This window comes from Patagioenas fasciata, chromosome 5 (assembly GCF_037038585.1).
Source record: "Patagioenas fasciata isolate bPatFas1 chromosome 5, bPatFas1.hap1, whole genome shotgun sequence".
Classification (NCBI taxonomy): domain Eukaryota; kingdom Metazoa; phylum Chordata; class Aves; order Columbiformes; family Columbidae; genus Patagioenas; species Patagioenas fasciata.
The window spans coordinates 11,362,659-11,388,459 of NC_092524.1; the positions used below are offsets into that span (position 1 = coordinate 11,362,659).

At 37.8% G+C, this 25,801-nt stretch overlaps 1 protein-coding gene across 11 annotated transcripts in view; it reads left to right on the forward strand.

Annotated features, from left to right (window-relative positions):
- The window catches only part of SBF2 (SET binding factor 2), a 268,580-nt gene that overhangs the window by 89,098 nt on the left and 153,681 nt on the right, over positions 1-25,801 (forward strand). For 10 of the 11 annotated variants that reach the window (XM_065838442.2, XM_065838445.2, XM_071808910.1 and 7 more), the window contains exon 3: positions 20,642-20,779. In XM_065838442.2, the coding sequence (XP_065694514.1) occupies positions 20,642-20,779 (138 nt within the window). Of the gene's footprint in view, positions 1-20,641; positions 20,780-25,801 lie in introns of those variants that run through there. The other variant, XM_071808911.1, reaches the window with a different exon arrangement.

Below are 25,801 nucleotides of genomic sequence, written 5' to 3' on the forward strand. Positions count from 1 at the left end.
TGGATGGACACTTCTTAATGCACATGTAACTCATAGTATCAAAAGATGTACCATTTTATAAATAATTTTCTTTCTCAGCTATAGTTTCAAAACTCATAAGAATGCCAGTCAGTGTAAAGATTCACAACTTTTCTGTTTCATTGCTAATTTAAGTATTTAATAAACCAAAGTAGTTACTTGTGTGATTTGCTCTTTCTTACTGTATTGTAAGCAAGACACTGTTCTTGGTCTTTGTTCAGTGCTGTAATTTTTACTTTTCCCTGCAAGCACAGCTCAATTTGCTGTGTAAGCTTTTTGGCTGTTGTTGAGCAGTTGGAGACAAAAAAAACCAGACAGGAGAATGGTATTTTTGACGAGAAAGTGGATCTAAAAATTACTACGATAGGAAGAATAACCCGAGTTTTAATTGTGACCATATTTTTTGGCTAATATGCTATTAAACATCATTGTATCTGGGGATTTGCATGAAATAATGCAGAAATATATCCACTTTGATTGGGAGAAAGATTATTGTAAGACAGGATCTGCTGATGTTGAACTGGGAGCTATGAATGCACCTGATAGAATATGCCACATTTTCAGCATTATAGGGTTCTTTTGTTATTTTGTTGTGTTTTTATGGCTGAGTAAGTCAGACAAGTAAGGGAAAGTCTGCAACAACTGCAATTAAAGGTTAGTGAAGATCCGAGTTATTTCATCAAAGAATATTAAACAAGTGTCCTTAACAAAATAGAAGCTTTTAATACACGTAGCTAAGTGCAGCGGCACCTTATAAAATGCACAGTCACCACAGAAGTGGAAGAACGCCCAGATTGTTCAAATCTCGTCATGTCATTCCAGAAATTGTAATCACTATTGTTACGGTTAGAGGGTGAGGTCAGTGCTTCAGGCAAGAGCCCAACAAATTGCTGTGCCAGTTTTATGGAGATGGGTTTGCACAAGTGGACAGTGCTAGGCAGTTGGGTTTCCATCCATTTAAATGGTACGTAATTTTGTCATAATTGTTTGGCACAGGAAAATCTTTGTCTTGTAGTCTATAAATAAAGAGCTAAAATATGTAACAGTATTTGTTCCTTATTACTGTGATTTTGTGTTAGGAAAACGATCATTGATTACTTTGTTTCTGAGGAAAGGTCTGAAATTTTCTTTCTACAGCCTACCCGTTTCATTTGTATAAGACATGAATTCTGCCCAGGCTCTGTTCATTTCTCAGACTTTTGTGTCATATGCTCAATATATGTAAACGAATACCAAATAAAATTACAGCGGTACAGGCAACAGCAGACGATTCATTTGTCAGGAGTCATGCTGACAGCATTTCTATATTTTTGTGGTTTGGGGGGTATATTGTTTTGCAATGGGCAGCTTTTGGTTAGACATAAAACTGAAGTCCGCCCACCATGAGCACTAAGGATCCATCCATGCAAATGCATAGTGTTATCCACTTTGTTTTCTTTAAACTTCTATCTTGAGTAATGACATTCTGCCTACATTTCTTAAGCAGCTTTCCTGTGATGAAGTGCGTTGCATCAAGCTTTAAAACAGTATTGAAATTTCGTGAATAGAGGAAAGATGTTTCAAAAAGAGTTTGTTACCGTTCATGAATGGAACATCACTGAAGTATGTACGAGCAAAGTGAGTGCTGTTGAAAATCAAGCTGCATTAGATTGCGAGTAGTAAAGAGAGAGTTACTTAGCTGTACAAATAGCCACAAAAAGAAATAGCAGGGGTCTATTACACTGCGAAGTGTGGATTAAGTGACAGATATTTGTACAGTCCCAAATGACATTTTCTGGTGCAGCTGTCTGTAACTGCGGTGGTAAACATGGGTTCAATGGCAAGATGAGTAACGAGAACAGAATTGGAAAGTAACTTTGCGTCTTGTACCTTGCTATTAACAGAGATTTGTTTTTAAGATTTCTTGCACTGCTATTGATGGCAATTAGTTGAAGTACATACTGATTGAATGAAGTGAGGATTTAGAAATACTGATGCAAAAATTAAGGAAAATTATGTCCAGTCGTCTTAGTTTAACCCAACCATTTCACAGGAGGACAGCTCAGAGGTGAGAAGGTTTAAGGCACACTTGAAGGGTTTCCAGTGTATATTGGTTTTGGGAACAGTCAAAGAAGATTTATACCTACATCCAAAAAGTATGTTTTTCTTAAGTGTTGGTTAAATGAGAAAAATAGTAAAGTAGTTTGGGAATAAAACAGCACATATGTAAGAATTTGTGTAAGGGGAAGGTAAGTTCATGGTCTAGTTTTTAAAATCTTGACATTTCTGTGCAAGGGAGAACCCAAGAAAGGATTCAACAAAGGAGATGATGTAATTGGAGCAAGAAAAAAAAAATTGTTCAGCAGATTTCTGAAAATCAGTTAAAGTTATAGTGCTTTAGTTCTTCAGTATAGTAATCAAGGGATGTGGTATCTCAAAGCAAATACTTATCAATGCAATATGATCTAAATATATTTCTTAGAGGTTATAAAAGAAATGGTGTGAGATAAAGCAAGATTAGAATCAGAGGTAAGTGAAGAATGGGTCAAAAAGATGCAAGTCACTGGGTGACAGGAAGAGTAGGTGGTCAGCCATGGCAGAAAATTACATTTTCCTGGATGCTGGTGGGAAGATCAACTGAAATAGGCTTTGTGGATAGTGAATCAAGCTTTGGTCTGCCACTCAGGCTGTAAACACGTTCATATATCCAGTTCTTACTTTCAAGTGCTGGTGTATCTTTGTATATTGCTAACTTCTTCTGGCTTAAGGATAATGAAGTAAATGACGTCTTTTTGTTGACCTTTCCCTCTCTCCCTTGTGTGGTTGTCTCACTGGTTTTGAACCATAAAACATCTGAATCAGTTGGTGAATTGGTGGCATGAGGCCATCAGTTCTGTTACTGGCAGCTTTGCTGTTACATGTGGACATCTGATCGCAATTCCTCTGACTTGAAAATGCTGTTGAGTTGTGGTTTACAAGTGAGGAACACAGTCCGTGAGCTCTCTCATAACCTATAGTTTCAGAAAACATTGTCTAGATCCTGGCAGAAATGTTCTTTCCATTCCTGATGCTTAATTTGGACCTCATATTGTGGTATGTTTTTCTTTCCCTATCTGCTGCTCATCTGCTTAAGTCACTTTTCTCTTGAATTCACTTGTTTATTTTATTTCAGTTGTTTGTGATTTTCTGTTTTTTGGGGGGTTTTTGTTTTTAATGGACATGTGGAAGAGCGTTTTTAAAATGTGCCAGTTGTTCTATGGTAATAAAAACAAAAATATTTAGTTTTTAGCTGTGAGAAGTTTCGTTATGAGAAGGAAGTTTAAAATGTTGATGTTTTAGTAGGTTGAGACAGTTGCAATGGGGAAGCTACATACATTTTCAGTAGGTTTTTACATTGCCCTGTCTGTGTTTGCTGTAGTGCATCGCTTTCCATATTTGCAGGGGGACAGAAAAGTAAAGCAGGTCTTTCAAAATCCCTGCACAGTCACAATCAAGTCAATTACTTCTACAGTTTTCTTTTGAGATATTCCTCTCCACGTGCAGGACTTTGTGTTTCCCCCTTTGCTGAACTTCATGAGAACTTGATTGAGTGCACCTTTACTAAGTTTGCAGACAACATCAAATTGGGTGTGAGTGTTGATCTGTAGGGCAGGAAGGCTCCACAGAGGGATCTGGACCAGCTGGATGGTTGGACTGAGGCCAACTATGAGGTTCAACGAGGCCAAGTGCTGGGTTCTGCCCTTGGGTCACTACAACCCCAGGCAGCGCTACAGGCTCAGGGAAGAGTGACTGGAAAGCTGCCTGGTAGAAAAGGATCTGGGGGTGTTGGTGACAGCGGCTGAAGAGGAGCCACCAGTGTGCCCAGGTGGCCAAGAAGGCCAACGGCATCCTGGCTTGTGTCAGGAATAGTGTGACCAGCAGGACCAGGGCAGTGATTGTCCCCCTGTACTCAGCACTGGTGAGGCTGCACCTCGAATCCTGTGTTCAGTTTTGGGCCCCTCACTGCAGGAAAGACCTTGAGGCGCTGGAGAGAGTTCAGAGAAGGGAATGAAACTGGCGAAGGGTCTGGAGCACAAGTCTGATGAGGAGCGGCTGAGGGAACTGGGGCTGTTCAGCCTGGAGAAAAGGAGGCTGAGGGGAGACCTTATCGCTGTCTGCAACTGCCTGAAAGGAGGTTGTAGCATGGAGGGTGTTGGTCTCTTCTCCCAAGTAACAAGCGATAGGACAAGAGGAAATGGCCTCAACTTGTTCCAGGGGAGGTTTAGATTGAAAAAAAATGTCATGGAAAGGGTTGTCAGGAATTGGAACAGGCTGCTCAGGGAAGTGGTGGAGTCACCATCCCTGGGGGTGTTTAAAAGGCATTTAAACAATGTTCTTAGGGATACATTTTAGTGCCAGAGTTAGATTATGGTTGTACTCAATGATGCTGAGGGTCTCTTCCAACCAACAGGATTCTATGAGAACTTATTTATACATGGATCTAGGAGAATTCTTGGATACAAGTTGTTTGGATCCAGGCTAAATATTAAAAAAAGAGTAGGTCATTATAAAACTATAATGAGTGTTATCTAGCTGACATTTTCAGTATACACAAAGTATAGCTTTTTGGTTGTTTCAGCATGGACTGTCTCTGAAAAGATAAGCTTCAGTCTTTCAAACCAGCAGTACCAGCTTGAGTTTTTGCACAATAATACTAAAAGGAGCTATTTCCTTTTTAATATATTTATTTTCTAGCCCCAGGCAAAATTTTGCAAAAGAGATTCATTAGGACATTTGACTTTCAGGCTTATGTTCATGTATTAAAGATTTCAACTTAATTAGAAAGAAATTAGAACATGATTCTGGCTTTACGTGGAGAGTTCTTTTTGTTCTGGGTGAAATGTAGTTTATGAAGTAGAGTATAATAACTTTCTCACTACTTGCAGAAATAAGTAGGTATGTTGGTATGTTTTAGATTGGTGCAGAAGTAACTGTGGTTTTAGACCAAGAATTTTAAATTGTTATGGCTGGGTTCAAACACATCTTTATTAATTAAAATAGGAACCATTACAATCAACACGTTTGCCAATGAGAAATAAGTTTGTTTATTCCTGTAGCTTAAAAATCCATGCTTTGGGATTTGACGAACTTTTGGAAAGCATTTTCTGCATCCTGCTGGTTGTGGAAGCGTTTTCCCCGCAAAAAGTTGTTGTGATGCTTGAAGAAGTGATAGTCAGTTGGTGAGAGGTCACGTAAATATGGCGGATGAGGAAAAACTTGGTAGCCCAATCTGTTGAACTTTTGAAGTGTTGGTTGTGCAACATGCGATTGGGCGTTGTCGTGGAGAAGAACTTGGGCCCTTTCTGTTGACCAGTGCTGGCTGCTGATGTTGCAGTTTTCGGTGCATCTCATGGATTTGCTGAGCAGACTTCTCACATGCAAGGGTTTCACTGGGATTCAGAAAACCATAGTGGATCAGACTGACTGCAGACCACCAAGCAGTGACCGTGACCTTTTTTGGTGCAAGTTTGGCTTTGGGAAGAGTTTTGGAGATTCTTCTCGGTCCAACCACCAAGCTGGTCATCGCCAGTTGTATAAAATCCTCTTTTCGTCGTTGCACGTCACAATCCGATCCAGAAATGGTTTGTTGCATAGAATAAGGCGACACTTCAAACCAACGTTTTCTTTGCTTTTTGGTCGGCTCATGAGGCACTCGCTTCTCAAGCTTTTTCACCTTTCCAGTTTGCTTCAGCTGCTGAATGACCATAGAATGGTCGATGTCAAGTGCTTCAGCAACTTCTTGTGTAGTTGTAAGAGGATCAGCTTTGATGATTGCTCTCAATTGGTGCTCTCGTTTCCTTTGCAAAATTTCTTGAACCTTGGCTGCACTGTACATTCGTTTGCAGTTCCTGGGCCAAATGCATTGTTGATATTGTGAGCTCTCTCTTCTGCTTCACTACCCATTTTGAACTCGAATAAGAATATTGCTTGAATTTGCTTTCTGTCTAGCATCATTTCCATAGTCTAAAATAAATATAAAATAAACAGCAAGTAATAAGCCAGTAGCAAAAAAAAAAACAAAGTGAGGAAAGTGCATTAAAATGATGTATAACAGAACCACATTTATTATAAAAATGTATTCCAATATCAAATGGAAAATTTCAACAATGCAAAAACCGCAATTGCTTTTGCACCAACCTAATATTTATGACTTGGTCTCTACACAACCAGGATTTTAAAGTGGCTGAGGCTTAAGTTTTTAAGGACATAGTTATTACTGTGAAAATCGGGGGTGGGGGGCAGATACGATTCCTTGAAAAATAGTCTGTTGGTTTCTATTTTGGTACAAATCTGTGCATAATTGAAAAATCATTTTGGCAGTCTGCTCTGAGTTTATCTGAGTGGGCCAAAACGGTTAGGTAGTATCTACTGCCTGTATGCTTTTTGTAAGAAGAAATAGTTTCTTAAGTTGCATGGTGTCGACTAGCAAATATGGAAATAGCAGAAAACTTCTGTCACGTTTTAAAGGGTCTTCCAATCCTCAAATTCTCTGAAAAATTGCTTTTCTTCTGTGCTGTTGTATGTTGAGCGCAGGGCAGTATTGTTAGCTGTTCAAATGTTGTGAGTCAACACATGTTTCCTGGTATGCAACTGTTGAAAAGGAATTTTTGCTTGTTTTTCATTTTTGTTTAATGTATTCCATACACACATTGTCCAAGTTCATATATTAATGCCTTCTAATATTTGTCCAGTACCGTGTAGTTATTTTCAAATTTTCACTTGATTTGTTTGGAGTTTACGGCAAATATTTTTCATATTATTTTTCTTTAGTATGATCTGTTTCATATTTTGGAGACTTACGAATCTAGGAAACATTGGTTCATCAGGAAATTCTGCATGCAGTGGGGTATTTCGGCTCGTCTTGTATCATTACTCCAGAGACAAACTGATGAATACACTGATGTATTTGTAAGCATCTTCATAGTCCTTGCTGCTCAGACGAGACCGTCGTGTCTGAGATGTCAAAATCTTTTGCACTTATGACATAGTTGCAAAGTTACCAACATTGATTTTGTCTTGTAGTAGCATTTTATAAACATCTTCCTGATAGACTGAGTTTTAGTTTTACTGTGAGTATATAGATAAGTTGTATGTTATTGCTTATTGAAATATTACCTGACAGTGGCTTCAAACTTTGCTGGCCCTATAGGTGCCAATGCTGATCCACTGATGCATTTTAAGCCTTAGGTGTTGGTCCCCTTTCAGATTTGACCATAGCAACAGTGATTTGCTTGGCTGTGGATAACTTGAGTTTCACAGTCTTCTAGAGATGACTTTTGCCATTATTGTCACATTTAATGTTAGATGAGGGGAAAAACAAAAGAACCAGAAGTAGTTCAGTGTTTCACTGGGACACTGTATCATTTATTCTTAGTAGTTAAAAAAGCCCAAAAGTTTTCAGGTGATTTTTATGTTTCCTGTATCATGAAAGAATAAGTATTCTTTAAAAATTCTTTTAAAAGAACATATTGTCCTTTTGGATAGCTGTATTGCACAAGTGCTGTCCAAGTCAAAAGTGTGTTGGTTTTTTTGTTGTTTTATTTTTTTATTTTTCCTGCAGATGGCTTCCTCTTGGGTATAATTTGGAATAAAATTCAGTACTGTTAAGTGTTTTGGCTCTTTATTGTATTCAAAGTATGTAAGACATTACAGATGCCTTGAAATATTTCTATTTCCTCTGTATACTTATGGGACAGTAGAAGGGAACCCCCCACGGTTGACCAGTGTTTCTATTTTTATATATAGGAGTACCACTAACATTTGGTTAGTTTGGGGGAACACACATGTTAGTTATTTAATGTTTTCGATGACAGTGTGATCTTTACAATGTAATTTTCCATGTATTAATTCCTACTATTCAATAGCTTCTTCTATTGTGTAATAATCATAACAATTTAACAAATGTATAATAATAACCACCATATATTTTTCCCATCTCTTGCGCAATTTACATGCAAAAAATGTGGCTTCTGTTTCTACTCTCAGTATTTTATGAGATTATAATTGATGAATTTGGGTGATGTTCAGTTTGAAAGAACTGTAGGGGCAACCCAGGTGCCTTTGGATTGAAGAGTCTGGAATTACCACACCAGCAAGGACCGAAGAGGAGCCCTTTTCTGGGCACGCTGTCTCTGCAGAGGACACTGAGATGCAGTTGAAATGTGCAAGTGTGCTTACAGGGGATAGGTTTTCTGCACTTGTTAGCTGGCTTGGGACAGAGGGGGAAACATCCATTTTTCCAAACAGTAAAATTAACAGCCTACATTTTTCAGTTCCTTTAACATTGCATTGTTTTAGTTAATTAGCAATAACTGGCATTTAAAAGCAGTGAAGTATTTTATAAGTATTGAGTCTGACCAATTATTTTGTATTAAATTATCAAGCCAAGACGGAATTAACTAATCCCTACTGAGCCACTTGAAAAATACTCCTTCGTATCCAGTTCTATTCAGTACTTTCCAAACCCAAATTTTATGATACAAAATGATACAACATTTCAGGTATGTTACTCATAAACAATAAATTTTGCTTTCTTTTAAAAACATGTCAGTTTGTTTTTTACAACTTTTTTTTCATCTTTCTGGCTTCGTGGAGAAGACCATATGTAATACATCAGTTTATTTAATCTGACTAGAGTCTATTGATTAATAGCACTGATTTGTGGTACAGTATCCAACAATTCCAGTTATACCAACTGATTTCAGTTCTCTCCAAACTGATAAGTGTTCTTGAGATTAAGATGAGACCAGAGCATCTCCTGAGTTTAAGGGACTTGATTGCACTGATGATACCAACATGCCACGTACTACAAAGGAAAACAAAGAAGCAAAAGAAACTCCTGAATCCCTCTCAGCTTGATTTGGTAGAAAATTCCTTCTCAGCCCTTGGTTTGGCATACACCATCTAGTCACATAAGCAAGACAGGCCAGCCAGACTTCTCTGCAGTACCTGCCAGCCCCGTGAAGTGCTGGATCGCTGCCGCTGGCTCTGTCGCAAATACTCGGATGTGCAATTAGGTATTCAGGTGGAAATTCTGTCTGAATCTTGTGCTTGAATGGCTGAAGCTCTGAAGTATGAGATCTGATTATAGTCGTATCATTCAAGTGTTATGGGCATGTTCAGGCTCAGAAAAGGAAAGAACAAGAGGTTTCCAGGTCCCACGCTGATCTGGGCTGACTTGTGCTGACCCACAGGGACTGAATAATTTCTTCCGAAAGCTGTTCAATTTGTCTTGATGGACTCCAGCTGAGGGGAGCCTAGTACTTACCTTGATAACCTGTTCCAGTTTTCCATCCTCTTCACTGACTAGAGAGTCACGTCTTATTTTGAAGTTTGTATTTTTATGATGATGACTTCTAGTTCTTGTAATATGTTGGATCTGGAACACTTATCTTTTTACTAGGAAACACCATATCTACATACAACTTACTCTGTGAAGTGATTCCATACTCTCTCTCTAATAAACTAAAGAACTGAACTCTTAAACTCACGATATGACACTTGTTTTCCAGGATTTTTTTTTTTTTGGTCTGATTTGGAAAACTCTCTTCTGCATTCTCTCCACCATGTTCTGAAGTGATTTTCTTAACAGTTCTGTGACTGCCCAGTAATGACACATGGGAAAGGATGAGGCCTGAGGAGGGCTAGGAGTCAGATAATGCTTCTTCAATAGAGGTGGCTTCACCGATGTGTGTCTCTGCTGTTATCTTTTCCAGTCTGTCAGCAAGCGAATCTTTTCATCCATTTAATATATGCCATACTGATGTCAGCCAATGTACTTTAAAAATATAATTGTCAGAAAGCATCAAATCAAGTCTCTTTAAGAAGGAAATAGTCCAAGTATACCATGTGGTTGTCATTGCATTGTGTTTGTATTACTCCACAAATTGTTTTAGTGGCTTGTTTTCTACAGAAACATACCAGTCATCAGTCAGTTTGTATCTTTTATTTTTGTTGCCGATGAAACTTCAAATTATTTTCTGTTAATTTACCTGAGTTGACTGTTGTGCTGAGCTTAGCTATAATTTCCTATGGACATTCTTTTTAACCTTTTAAAGCACAGAAATGATGTCTGTAGTCTCTAGGCACCTGGGATTTTGGAAAACTTGAGGAGTATTAACTTTAGTGGTGAACAACTCCTCAGTTCTTTCTCTCACATGTAAGTTACTTTGAGCCATTCTGTTTGAAAATGTTGACTTTTATCAGAGATTCTCACATTCACCCTTCTGATGTATTTATTTTTTAATTCCAGTGACATCTTATGACAGGAGCACGCTCTCTGTAAAAGCTTCTAGTGCTCTATTTTGCTCTGTTTTAACTAACATGTGGTGGAGAACGGAGACCATACAAGTTGCAGTCCTGTGGTTATGCAAAACTCAAGTTTAAGGTGTCTTCCAAACATGAGTACACTGGAGAAATGTCAAAAGGCAAGAAAAGCAGTTACCATTTTTAAATAGGAAGCTACAAGTACAAACTTTCTCAGTGCCAAACCTCTCTGAAGTTTCATTTTGACAAGTTTTGGAATCACTTATTGTCCTCCTAGTTCAGAACCTGCTACGTTCTGCTAACCTACCTGGAGGAAATAACCTCTTCATCAAAATAAGCTGTTTACTGGCATGCCAGCAGTGCCCCTGAAAGCATCTACAGTGGCACAAAGCCTCTTTGTTTATACTGGAGCTTTTGCCAGACGAACTCTTACCACACCCCTTAGAGACATCCCGGCATGTTGTCCGGTAGTGATGCCCTCTGGTTGTAATACAGGCCTCAGTTTTGTGGGAAGAGAGGCCAAGGATGTCTCATATTGTTGATCCCATTTTTCTGCAGAGGAAACTGAAACTCGGTTGGAAAGCACCAAACTTTTCAGCTGTCTCTTCACGCTGCTTATTTTACCGTGTTCTTGGTGAGAACGCTGACAGGAAATACATTTCATACTTTTCTTAATCAGCGCTGTGGAAATGTAAGAGTCAGTAGTAGCAGCCAGTGTACGGAACTTCACTAATGAAATACATTCATATTGCAATGCAGTACTTTTTAAAAAATTATTATTTGTTTGAGGTCCTAGTTTAGGCTTTCACTCACATGAGAAGCTGTTTCTTTGTGAGATTTTTAGGCAGATTTTATTTTCCTGTGTTTATATATTTTCTGTTTCTTTGTGGAAACTCACACCTGCAAAACGGGAAATTGATCGTGACCTTAAGTGGCAAAGAGCAGCACCAGCGTACAAGAAGTATTGTTAAACTCCCAAAATGAGCAGACTGGAAATATACCGCCCTTTCTGTAATTTTCTTTGCTTATTTTTAAGTTCCCTTAGCTGAACAAAGCTTTGGTGTAGTGAACTGCTGTAGTTATCTCTGTCCCTTGCAGCAGGACAGGTTAAGGTAGATTAATGTATTTTGACTTGATGTCTGGTGTCCAAAATGGTTAAAAGAGGTAATGATAACTCCCTGGGATAGGTGGCACCACCATTTTGCTGGCATTGTTTCTAGAGGATGATTAGGCCGGAAGTCTCTAGATGTGGTCTCAGGAAACCCATTTGTTTCGGTCCATGGAAGAGAGGTATCAAGCAAGGCAGTATTCAGAGGTCAGCTGAATCCTGTGCAGGTTGAGTATCCCCTGCCCCAAAACATGGAGATTTTATATTAAAAAAGCCATGGGAGCTGTGGAACAAACTCCCTGAGAGCCAGATCTCGAAGCACATATCTCTTCCCCGTGTTCTGTTTGCTAATTCACAGCCTGCTGCTTGTGTTCATCTGGTTCTGCTGCTCCTCCTGTGCACTTTTTGGAACTCAAGGTGAGTTTGGGAGTTGCATTATGAAGGGGCATCTTTCAAAAACAAATTGATTATTTTTTTTTTTTTGCACCAAGTGCCTTTTATTCAGGGATTTCAAGGTACTATCCTTTTTGTGGCTTGTTCTATAAGCGTATGTTCTAGTCTAATTTCTGCACTCTATTTTAAACTTTTAAATTCATTTGCATATTTCAAGACTTCCTGTTCTGTATTTTGTCATCTCGAGGCTGTTGGCATCTCTTAAATCTCTAAGTCTATTTTACTGCAGCAGTCGCAGGCCATTTAGTTTCTAGGCCTCTGTGAATTCCGATCAACGTTCTTTTTAGTATGTACTGCATTACCACATATTTACACACATCCCCACAACCATGTGCTTTTTCTCTAAGTGTTGGGTCTTCAAACCCTTCTCTGGCAGATACATTCTAAGGAATTACAAGATCATGAATGTAAAAATCTTAACACAAGTCTGCTTGCACTTTTATTTTTTTACAATTGCTAGAAAGTAACAGAATGTAGCTTCAAAGATGGCAGCAAGGCTGGGTATGGTATTAACCGTGTGGTTTAATATCTGATTGTGCATGTGTAAGCTATAAAAAGAAGATAATAAGGACTTTGTGTGTTACTCTAGGATTTTATATAACATTGATCAGTTCCTCTGGAGGAACATTAAATGTCAAATCAAAATTGATGATCGTATGAATACCTTACCTTGTGTCAATTGTAGTTGTTGAGTGATGTATGTTAATTACTCTGCTGTACTTATTTATTTTGACATTGAACCAATGTAATAATTATACTTGTACATGCTGTTTATAACTTATAGCATTATCTAGAAAATGTGTTGGGAAGACCTGAAAGTTTATGGCTGCTGTTGTAACACTGTTACTACTGTCAGAAGAGAAAGAAGGCAAGGGAAGAACACAGAGAGAGAAAAGAGTACATTAGGCAAGGTTAATGCTTCATGCTTGACTGATAAATATGTGTAAAAATGCTCATTTATATTTCCAATGTAAACTGTTGTTCTAGGCTTGTATGCTTCAGATGGCTACAAATCTTGTCAAGTGTACAGATAGTGGTCATTAAAAATAGAATACAAAACAAACAAACATACCCAAACCAAATAAACCATTGTCTTAGGAAGTATCGCAATGCATTTTGGAAACCACTCCTGAGCACTGGTTGTTGAATGGGTTAGGAGGGATAAAGGAGCTTCTTTATCCATTCAGTACTGAAAATTAAACCACAACATTTAATACAAAGAATGAATTTCTTTGATGATACTTTTTTTCAGTCTTCTACTCTCAGTGTTGCTTCAGGAATATTCTAAATATGAGATATTTTTTACCCACACCATCTTTTTTGTCTCATAACCAAACACAATTAATTTGCTATAGGCCTGTATTCTTCCAATTGAAGTATAAATTACTGATATGATGCCTCACTTGAATTCATTGCTGCATTGAAATTATCTTTTCGGCTTTCATGTTGAATATTTAGTATCCAGACTTCTCGTTGTTCTTTTGACCGTCAGTGTCATTGGCAGTAATTGTTGCTGACTAACAAGCATTTCTTGGTAAGAGGAGTTTTGAAGGCAGGGTATGTGTTCCTGAATTTCAGTTGCAAGTCCTGAGAGTTTAAATTTATGACTTTTTAACTTTTTTATGAAGTTTAAAACGTATGTTAAAAAAAATCCTCTGGCATAAGATAACTGCTTCAGACACCTAACATACTTGTATTTGGTTTGACATATTGATGAGTATTTGGGAATTTCTGGTTACTGTCTGCAGCTGTCTCAATCTCTTTGCCTGAAATAGAGCAGAGCATGTTGTGTGTGTTGGTTTTTGTTGGTGATGGTGGTAAAAAAGCGGTTCTGGATCGAAGGCGCTCAGAAGCTTTAAATTGCCATGAGATTATCTTGATTGATGCTTCGCTGAAAACAAGAGGAGGAAGCATGGCTTAAATAAATGAATAAAAAGTCCAAACTATTCATTATTTGCACAAGCACACTAATTTCACTTTCCTACTAATCATCGTTAGCATAGTGATGTCAGAAGATCATTTTGAGAAGAAAACCCCGTTCAGAATGTCGTAATTAATCCTGTACTACTTCTGAAATAAAGGTGTTAGTGTACAAAAACTATTCAGAAATCACTGCATCTGTAGTCTATAGATTGGTTTGGTTCAGAAATAGTCAGAAGATTGACAGATTTATTATTATTTTTTTTAATGCACTGAGATGGAGATACTAAGTATTCTGTAAGCAGAATAAGAAAGTGGTTTCCCAGTGGGTGTAGTTTTCTTTCTAAAAGCCAGTTAAAATATTTTGTCAGAAGACAAGCTAGGAACACAGTCTTTGTAGAAATGCTGCTTACAAGTTTGGGTTTTCAGCATAGCTGTTGATTGTGGAAAGGGTCTTTAGAATTACACAGTGTTATGAGGTTTTAAAAAAGCAAAGCAATGAGCTTGGAACTGATTACTTTTTATGTGCATGTGTAGATGTACACCCAGGCTTATGTAGTCACTAGTATGTGGGGAAGCTTAACCTAGTTCTTGATGAATTTCAGTAAAAGACTTCTCCATCTCTATGGCTTTTGAGGATCAATTAGCTGATTTTAGTTGAGATGTTCCCAAATATTTTAACTTTTCTTCTTTTGTTGGACTTTTGCTGCAGTGTCTTTGTGACAAGCTTGAGCATCTGATCATTGAGGATCACTTTAATTTGTAGCTCAAGGTAGAGAAAACCTGTCACTTGTGCAGGATTAGTGCCATTGAGAGATCTTTCAACAACTTCCAGCCTTTGGAAACCCAAGAATGTGGTTGAGGATCTTTTCTCGGGAGGGGGAAGTATTTCTTAGTGTCTTTATTGACATGTTTTTTGTGTTTGACTGAGGAGCTGACAACTGAGGTGGAAATATCCGGATTAGCTGGGGAGTGTCTGTCCTGGGCAAGGAGGGGAAAGATTATTCACCTTTAACTGTTCTTGGCCAGTGATGTCACCTGTAGTCACAAACAACCCTCCTGCTGCTTCTAATATTATTCCTTAAAATATTTCAACCAGTTTCAGGTGTGAGAGTCTGAGGGGCAGGCAGTGTCCAATACCACCAGTGTGCACAGGCACCTCACTGCGGTTTTGCGATTCGCTGAGGGGAGAAAGCAGGTCGTTGATTTCAAGCCAACACTGCGTATCCACGCTCCTTTCACCTTCCCTCTGTCTCAGCTGCCTGGAATTGGTTGGAATATTTTAGGGAATCACATTATAGGCAGCAGGAGGGTTGTTTGTGACTACAGGTGACATTACCTGGGTGAGAGGGAGCAATGGGTTTGTACTCGCCTGTGTGGGGACCCTGGCTCCAGGTTCCAGTAGGTCACGGGGGCCACTGTTCATCTTGGGGCACTCCATGTTTGCTTCAAAGGTAGAAGAGGCCTTTGTGTTTCTCTTAGGATTAAAAACTTTTTTCTTAATGAGTGAGTTCAATTGTTTACAGTTGATAATCAAAGTTTTCCACAGCACATGAGACGGGCTTTTACCTGGAAATAATTTGGAGTATACTCTAAATGCACTAGTTTTATTTTAGACTAGGCTAAGGATAAATATGCGGTTTGTTGGATACAAGATGTTGAAAGGCAGGAAGATGTTGTAAAATTCAGTGTATATTTTGTATTCTGTTTACATTCAGAGATAACCCCAAAGCTTCAAGCATTTCCTCAGATTTACAGCTTCATAACATTGCGTTTTTATTATGCCAGTGAGCACTGTAATTGTTTTGTTTTGTTTTAAAGTAGAGGTATGCATCTGAAAAAGAAAATTCCGTTTGCCAAAATTCCGTACATAAGTGAATGGTGAAATGGTGAAATACTCCGCAGCTGGTGCTGGGTCATGCAAGTCCAGATGGAACAATCTCCCTTCACATTATGTCCAGAACATGGCCCTTTGTTTTCAGGGAAGTTTGTAGACAAGGTTATGATGATACACATGTTAAAAACAAAACACAGTTATTTGAAAAGTGAAAGAAAACATACAGAAGCACACTTGATAAAATAATAAATAATAAAACTGTGTGCCCAGAGTGATCCAAAGGAGAATCAAATATTTGGTGAAATAGTTAAACTAGAAAGGAAGGTGGATATCTGTGTCAGATGTTTTAAATTCTGAAGTCATTTTGGGATCTTTTAATTCAAGACTTGTCCATAGAGTTCAAATGTTTTGTATTTTATGTGCATCCAGATAGCTTTGAATTTCATTTAACAAGAAATAAGCGTACAGATATATTTTGAAGAAAATATACAGCGTGACAAAATAATTTTAATATAATTATTTGCAGTGTTCTGTAATTGTACATCACAGACCTTGTCTTCTGTTCTGTATAAATTCTAAAAAGTGCTTTCAACAGGTGACTTGCAAAAAGCGTATCACGTGGTGAACTTCTTGAACAAGCTTGTTCCCCTTTCTACTCCGGTAGTGCCATCAGAGGTAGTGGATTTCTGATGGAAAGCCGACGAGATTGTTCATACAGAAAATAATGTAAAGTGCGGAGAGAACAGTCTTCCTGTCTGTAACTACACAGACCGCACTAGAATATTGGTTCAGGGTTTTGTTACAGGCTTGTTTGTGCTCAGGGTGCAAGCACAGAAGTCAATGACAAAGTTCTAACATGCAGTTCGGCAAATGAGTGGTTTCTGATCAACAGATGCAGAAGGCAGAAAATATAGTTCTGCCATGGTAAAGATACAATTGACTAAAATTTTTCTAATGAAACTTGAACACTATATAAATACTGTTCATTGTACAAGTAGTATTTAGTCTTTACTTCCATGGTGTTCAGTAAAAGTTCTTCCCACATTCTAACCCTTCAGTGCTGTAATAGAAATTGTGCCTATTTTTACATTGTCTTCAGTTTTTCATCATACTTCGGACTGTTGCCCAAGGAGGTGGTCGTGACCTCAAGCCTTTCGGCATTCTAGAAGCATTTGGACAATGCTCTTAGATACAGAATTTTCAGTTGCCCTGTGTGGAGTCACAGGTTGGACTCGGTCGTCATTGCCCCATTCCAGTTTGGGATATTCTATATTTCTGTGACTCCAGACACCAAAACTATATCTAAGGTATGTGCTGATGTATGCAAATGATTACTTCTAATAGGCAAGGCAAGGAGTAGAGGCACAGCTATGGCTCTAGGTAGGAAAGAAGGGATAAATTTATGAATCAAACAAAGATGACATTTTTGGCTTGTAGAGATTAGAAGAAACGAATGTCACTTTTAAACGTTAATTAATCACACACAGACTTTAGAGAGGAGCTTGTGGTGACAATGTACACAATTTTTAAAGGTAACAAACCCAGCTATGCTGTCTGGTTTCTTGTTTAGTCTGAAAGCATTAGTGGCAATAATTAAGATAAAGTTCTTTGCTTCACTGGGCACCTGCAGTTTCAAACAAGGCTTGAAATGTCATTTCAGGACCTTGAATGTGAGATCTCTATTACATACTCTTCATCTCAACTTCTGGCTATTTGCAGCAGATTTTAGAAGGCAATCAGTGGTAATGTGGAGTCGTTTTGAAGCACTTGCTACCACTAGAGGCTTATTTCTATAAATAGCGAGTTGGATGATCTGATGCTTTCTACTTTTCAGTGTCTTTGATAGAAACTATGTTCTGGTTCCAAGAATTCTTGTAAATAAGTGAAACAATATGGGAGCGTGTTCGTTTTTAAACTTCTGTGTTTTTTTTTTCTTGTTTACTGAAGAAGCTTATGACCTTTGAATTATATTCACAGTGGTGCATTTGTCTGTTTTGGTGTAGCATCTGGTTTGGTAAAGAAGCATTTTCCCGTTCTTAGTGGCCAGACTGCGGTGGTAATCGTGCTGGGTAGTAGCTTGTATTTATACTAATTTGGAAACTTCTTCTCAATGTTGTTTGCATTTCAAATATTACACTAATATTTATTACCTTATTTTAAGGAAACTGAGGATCATTAGTTGTTTAATTTTTTGGAGGAGCATGTTGTCTTTATCCTCAATCTCTACATAAATTCCATGCAGTTTATTTGACAACACAGATTCTCTCTGTAACCAGTGCATGTACTCTACTTCAGCTGTTTTCCTTAACAATCACTAATTGTTGTTTTCCAGTAAAACAGCTAGATCTAGAAAGCGCATGTTACGCACAAGTTCGTTTTGAAATAGAGAAGAATTCTCAGTGACACGAGTAGGGTTTAGACATGCCTAAAGATGGAGAGATTGCTATTGAGAGCAAGCTGCCTAGATCAACAGTCACTTTGGATAGCTACAAATGTAGCTGTTGGTTTTCCCTTTTAATTTCCCAGTTTACAGGGCAGATGTTGGTATGAATTTTGTGCACTAGACCTGCTAATAGTGGCTTATTACAAGAAAAACAATTATTTTAGAATTTATTTTAAAATAAATGAAATATTCAAAATGAACCTACTAATACCTCAAAGATTCTGTGTGTATCAGATGAACACCAGCCATGCGTAGACCACACATCCCAAGTTTCCGTATTTGTCATTCGAGTGCAGAATACATTGTTTGTGGATTATCTGGATAGACGAGATTTTCTGTGCCATTAGTAGGGTGGTGTTTGGTGTGTGCAGAATGATCCTCTGTCAGGAATTCCAGACACTCAAAACTTTGATAGATCGCTGCTTACAGGTATGAGATGGGAAGTTACCCATAAAGCTGAAGGGCAACAGCACCAAGCAGGGGTCTCCTGTCAGACCTGGGAGCCTTGGTAGATCTGAAAGAGGGTTAAGACTGTAAACTCAAGTAGGACTGCGTAAGCAACCTTAGTTTGACCTATCCTGGATGGATGATTCTGTTTTAATGGTGTATCATGGAAAGGTTTTATTTATTAATAGTATCTTACTGTGTTCTTTGCATTTTGACTCATGCTTGTTAAACAAATAGATATTTAGAGTCTTGGGGTTTTTATCTTATTGAAGCTATGGATTCCAGGCTTCATTTACTACACACCACTTAAACTCTGCAATACATACAGAACTATAATGATTCTATTGTCAAACTTTTTAGTGATGCCTTTTTTACAATGTCTGTATATATTGACGATATTGCATTATCTTTATAGCAGTCCTGCAAGATTGATAATGATATCTTTTTTTTATTTTTAACTGACATGGGATGAAAACCAAAGGGAGATTAGGCCAGTATTATCAAAATAATGGACTAATACTGGATGCTTAGGATGGAATAACTAGGATGTCTTTTCTCAGGGTACTTTTTGATGTTCAGAACAGTTATTCTCAGATACAGGGGGGTGCTTAGCACTTCTAAGGATACAGACTCACAAGTGTTAAGCTGACTATCTAGAATATGAAGAATGCAACATGAGAGAACTTTGATCTTGAAGATTTTCCCAGGATCATAAAATAAACTGCGTATCAGAGGCAGAGTTTTAACTGCCGTTCACCTAAGACTACCCAGGTTTTATTGTAGAGGTTCTAAAGATGAATCTGTAATAAATGTTTGTTTACAACTTCCTCTTCATACTCTTCCAGGTTTTAGCAGCTGTCCAGGGGAAAGAAGCAATTGCTGGAAGCATGAGAGTTGACCTCTCTGGTTCCTTTGGCATCTGCATTGTTTAATAATTCTATAATTTTGTGTGTTGTTTTTTTCTAACACATACAGGGCTATTACCTTTACCTCGTGTCAATTCTATGTTAATAATTTTTTGAATAATAACATACTTGAGAATTTTTCATGTGTACGACTTCAGCCTTAAGTAAAAGAAACAGTGAATACAAAATTCCACAAAGGCCATCTCAAGAATCTTCAGCAAACTGACTTGTGAATTTCAGCACACTCTACCATTACTGGGAACAAGTTATTAATTGCTCAGTTATCTAAAAAAAGAAGAAAAAACATGCATTTTCCCCTTTCCTTTTGATCTGTAGTTGTATTTTTGATCATGCACATCCATTCTAAGGTCAGAACTGCTGCCTTGGTTCTGGTGACTTGCATTGCCACGGCCCTGGTCAGCTTGAAGAAACAAATACTGAAAGGACTTGGGCTTATTATTTGTTGCTTTTAAGTATTGCGTATACTTAGTGTGCTCATTGCTGCAAGAGCTGGGAAATGTGTAGTATTCTAAGTACACTGGAAGTATTTGGAGAACTGCAGCCTCTTTGGCTACGAGGCGCAAGTGATTTTGTCTCTGAGACTTATGAAGTCATGAAACTTGAATATATTTTTCACAAGGGTGGCAAAATCTATATCTCTGCTATGGTGACCTGTTATAAAATTTCAAATGTTCACAATGAAGTTTATTGAGGTGATCAATAAGTGAATGAAAAATATTGCTTTATAAATAGGTTTTTTTGTAGGAGTAAACATTGAATAACTTTGCAAGTAGGTGTGAGTGGACTGTGTTTGATTAGATAAATTAATGGAGAAACTAAAAATGTGAGGCATTCCAAGACACAACGATTTGAGCTTCAAATTCTAACCTGTTATCCGAATGAAACCTGCATAACGTGTCAGTTGAGTCCTCTTGTTGCCTGTTAAGCCCTGCAAAGATGTTCTTGAATTCTGAATTCAAAGGAACACATCTTCAGTTCACATAGTTTATTATATCTCCCTTCATGTCTATAGGGGTAGATTTATATCGGTCGACCAGCTCTATTTTCTTCATTTTCTTCAAATATTTTAACCCTGCATATGTTCATTTTAGATGAAATGAGATTCTTGTTAGATAATGTTATGTTATATTGGTTAAAAGTATTTTTCGTGGTTAAACCGATTGATATTACTGTTTAACTGTATGTCTTTTTGTTTGTTTCCTTAGTTTTGCCAGCCTGGAGGATGGCAGCTTTCGAAAGAGAGAAAACAGCCGACGTTCTTTGTGGTGGTTTTGACTGACATAGACTCAGAGAGGCACTACTGTTCCTGCTTAACTTTCTATGAAGCAGAGATTAACCTGCAGGTAAAAGCTTTGCAATAAGTAACATAAGTGCAGAAAATGGTGTCTAGAAACAATAGAATAATGTTATAGAGGACATCGATGTGTTTTTCTGTCATCCAGAAAGACATATATTGTTGTGCAAAGGTAAGCTCGATGGACTTGTTTGTGGTTTTTTGGTTTTTCTCTGTGCCAGAGAAAAACCAACCAAACCAAAACATTTCATAGAATTTATTGTTCTCCGCCCCATGTTTTTCAGTGAGACAGCCAAGATGGTGTTCCTTCCACTGACTTCCGTGTTTGACATAGCATGAGTGATTCTCATCTTTGCTCTAGGAAAAAGGTTTATTAACTTTTGCTCCCTCTGCTGGTCATCTGTCTGAGGCCAGCACAGGACAAATGTGCACAAGGATGCTGTAATATTATATATATATATATGTATATATATGTATGTACACACACACACATAGACAGAGATACATATTTCTATAAGTGCATTTATTGGCAAGATTTGTGTGGGTGTAAATGGCAAGATTTTAAATTCAGAGAATAATTCTTCACTTTTTAGATAGGTCAGATTTGGGGTGTCAGCTACTTGGCGGTGTTTGTTTTTAAACATGTATTTAATTATTTTTGAGCAACCTCAGTCTTCCAAAAATAAGCGTTTTGTTTCCCGTTTGATGTAGAGTACTTCACAGAATTTCTGCTGTGACATAATACATGGAATCTTTAGAAGCTAGGACCTGGGGAAAACCTAATCCAGTCTGTAATTGCGGGCTGTCATTGTTATGTTTGAAGTATTTTCTTTCTCATGTGAAATTTAGAAAATAAGTAAAACCTTGGCATAAAGTATATTAAAATCAGTTAAGATTGAACAGATGGCTAAGTAAAGTAATTTTTATACTCTTTTAGTGAAGAAGTGTAACATTATTGATTATGTTAAGAAAATTCTTTTAACAATCCAAGTGTACTCTGCCTCTTTAATACTGGAGTTGGAATTTGACCCTACTTGCAGAATAATTAAAAGGTGCAGCATAACAATAATAATGTTATGCTTTTTCTAGGCACAGTTGGAAGCCAGAGAATAATAGTTGTTCTTATTTCATTAATGCTATGGTTTAGGTGACTATTTTGATAGATTATTTAAAGGAGTTAAAAGCAGAAATGTAGCCAAAAATTAGGTCTATTTTAGTCTTAAATTTTACTGTAGATCAACTGACATCTTCCTATTGAAAATTTTGTCATTACTTAATGTCTGTCACCTTCCCTTTATTTTGTAAGTAAAGAGTGAAATATTCTATAGTAATTCTTTCCCAGCTGATAAAAATTTACAACAGCTGACTCTTCCTCCACTTTATGTATTTCATAACATATACTAAATTTAGCAAACTTGTTATTTATCTTGTGGTTTCTAGCAGCTGCTTTTGATTCCCTATCCACATCTTTCAAGTAATGCTCATCACAAAACATCCAGTATTAAGTAAAAGGGTTTTTTTTCTTATATTGCCTAAGTTTTAATACAAAAAAACAGTAAAAAAAAAAAAAATCTGAGTGCATCAGGATGTTGGTTCTCATAATGCCATTCCTGGCTGTGTTGTAAAGAATGCATATTTTTCAGATGAACTTGCTGTGGTGAAATTTATTCTATGACTGCATTGTTTATAGCCAAACTTCCTGTTTCTTTCCGAAGCCCAAAGAGAATAATTGAACGTGCCCTGTTACATGGTCATTAGACAAGAATTCAGCACATGTACAATCTGTAATGAAACATAAGCTTATGAAGCATTGGGCTATGAAAGTAATAGTGAGTTAACCGTTCAGACACATGCCTGGTTAAACAAACAGGGCAGGAAACCTTGAAATGGAATCTGGACACTACTTTGCACTGTTAAATACAGCTCTGTTTTTTTAACCGAATGATATAACACATTAAGACAAAAGAAAGATGAAATTTCCAAACCAGAAGAGTTACTTGTTTCCCGGTAGCCTTCACCAGGTGAAACTCACTGATCCGTGAGCTCGGTCGGGCTTCAGCTGGAGCAGCCGAGATGTTTGGCTTGGCAGAGTCGTCTTCACAAAAACTGGAATCAACCACTTGCAAGGTTTCTGTGGTTAATTAAACTGCAAAACGAAAACTCATTTGTCAGTTTGTGAATGCTGGAAAAGAGCTATCAAACCTTTTTGGAGTTTCCTGCATAATAACTCAAGAACCTTTTTGACACAATTGATCAGGCTGGGTCTGAGAAGGATACTCCTGTCATTCCAGTTCCCTTCATTCCTGCTTCAGCTGTTCATTGCAGGATGATTTGTAAATAAATGCTGCCTAAAAAGTAAGGAGATCGTACTCACGTGGTATATCTAGGTGGTACCCACAATAACTTAGGGTGCAAAACTAATATAGCAACTGTAAACGCTATGTAGTCCACAAGAAAAAAGTATTCTCCCTGGTGTCTCTGAAGGCCTGGTTTCAGTTTAATCTCTTGGCAGTTACATGTCTCAACAAGTTTTCCAGAGAGAAGCACAGGCTCTAGTAATCAGCTGATGACCTATTTTCAACTCCCTATCCCTGGATAGAAAATAAAATACCACTTATTTGTTGACATCTATGAATCATACTTCACGTTGTTGCAGTACTGTTGTTCTGAACTGACCTAGAATTTATTATCGGAATGGATGGTGGTCAGTTTGGTCATCAGGTCTCACAAAGTTGTGATAATATACCAAAAAGATTGATGTTACTTTTAGTCTGGTTAATACTCAATGTCTGTACTCACAAGGAAGGTAGACACATGGTGTTCCATTAAATATGGGAATAGAACTCAGTTCTGTGAATGCAGGTGATGCAGCTTGGCCATGTGAGCCTTCATGAACTGTTCTGTTTTATGATGCTAGTCTCAATTATCCCAGTAACGTTTGTTAAAGCTGTATAAGGATAAGTGCCTCTTCTGAGATTAAAATGAAGCATTTGAAAGTTTGACCTTAGCAGGAGTCTGAAGCTTGGAGCGTGACTAGAAAACTAGAGGCAGTCTAATAATGAACTAACAACGGTAAAGCTGGTGTCATTTAAAGTCTTCCTTAGTATGTCTCAGAGTAGTTCAACATGCAAGATTTCTCCCTAACCTCAAGTTCCTACCAAGAGAAAGTGTAAAGAAATCTGAGGTACTGCACCGGTTTTTCCTTCCAGCTTTTTATGTCTCTGTCACATGCTTGGTCTGATCCACATCTCTGTCTGGCTTAAGCTTCAATTTAGATGCTCTAGCAAATACAGCTGGATTCCATACTGACTTGCATATATCTGCAGGAATGAGAAGGAGGAGACTAAGTTGAAATACCTCTCTTTTTCCCTCACAGTGCCTTGGAGGTTTTAACCAAGAATTGTAACTTACATCTACAGAGTATACACCCATAAAACTCAGTTACTCTGTGTGTGTAACTTTATTAGCCATCAAAAAATATATCTCTCTTTATATACACGCATGTATATAGGTATAGTTCTATATGGTCTATATGCTGTCTGCTAAAATGAGGTTCTTCTTTCTAACAGCAGTTTCTGGATATTACAGCTTAGCATACGAAGACTTAATACTTTTGACTCAGCAGATACTTCTACTGACCTCAGCTGTGCTTCTTACTAATTACACAATTAGAATTTATCCTAGCAGTTCTTGGAAGAGCACCATACATAGAATATTTTGAAAAAAATGTTGACTCACATCGTTTGAGAATTTAATGGTCAAATTGTGTGCTGCTTTGCACTTCAAAAGAAATTTATCCTCTCTCCCCAACCCCACCATCAGTAACTTAGAGAATGATTTATGCCAGTAACTGAGCCTGTGCAACTGCATTGCATGCATTACGGAAAATCTGGTCAATGAGATCAGCACAAAACCCCAAACATTTATTTATAACGATCTTACTACAAGACTGTATCGGTCTTGTGTGTTGTCTAGAGCATATGCACATTAAAACATTGCGATCACAAAGCTGGTAGGATTAAATACATCACTCTGGAAAATGCACGTAAGTAATAATTCACAAGTCTCCCGTTTCGTGCCATTCACGTTCTCTTCCTCTCTCTGCCCGCCTTGAAAAAAGAGGAAAAAGAATTTGTAAAAATCCCAAACCATAAAATGGCAGATTCACAACATTCACAAAGATTTCCTGAGTCAAGGGAAAAACTGCCAACAAAATGACTTCATGCTTTATAAAGTTTTAATTTTTATGCTTGGACTACAGAGTTGGTGATCCTGTTGTGTCAAAGCGTATGCCGCTCGATGAGTTACTGACATTTTTAGCAGGGGCTGAGAATGCTCAGTTCAGTTGTACCTTTTTTGAAGTGTGAGTTCTGACCCCCCTTTGGATATTATATTAGCAGGTTATTCTTAAGATTAGGTTTAATAACTTTTTGTGAATATCCGGAATGATGTATTTGTTCTGAAAGTCACCTCTTACTGTCAACAGTTCAAAACAGATTTTGTGGAAAAATCCCTAATTTTTAAAATAATGTTTAGTATATTATACCATCATCTTTCTAAATCTGCTGAAAAATAGATGGTATGATAACATACAGTGATGTAAGTAATGCCTTATTTCCTTTCTGCTCCTGTCTAAAGAGAAAGTTTCAGGTCATGTTCTTTATTACAAGAGATAGGCTTGTATTTTTATACATCTAAAGTCTGCTCTAGGGCAGAACTTAAAGTTAGGGTGAGAACAGTTGTGCAGAGGAAAGCATATTTCCATTTTCCTCATACCTCTGGCAGTAGTTTCTCCTGTGCTGTGTATCCTCGGGCCCCTGTGTTCCCAGACCTGCACACGTCCCTGGTTGGAGCTCCTGCTGTCACAGCTGCAAAGGCTGTTTGGGGAAAGGTCTCCTGTTCCTCTTGACTCCTGTGCTGCATCTACACAGTGGCCCCAAGTCTCAGCTCACAGGATGGGGTGATCTTTTAAGCAGAGACTTTTCGTTGTCAGTAGAGATGAGATGAGATCGTTAATCTGACTTGCAGACAGTAGTAGTACTAATTCAGCAATTCATTGAAAGTATTTTCA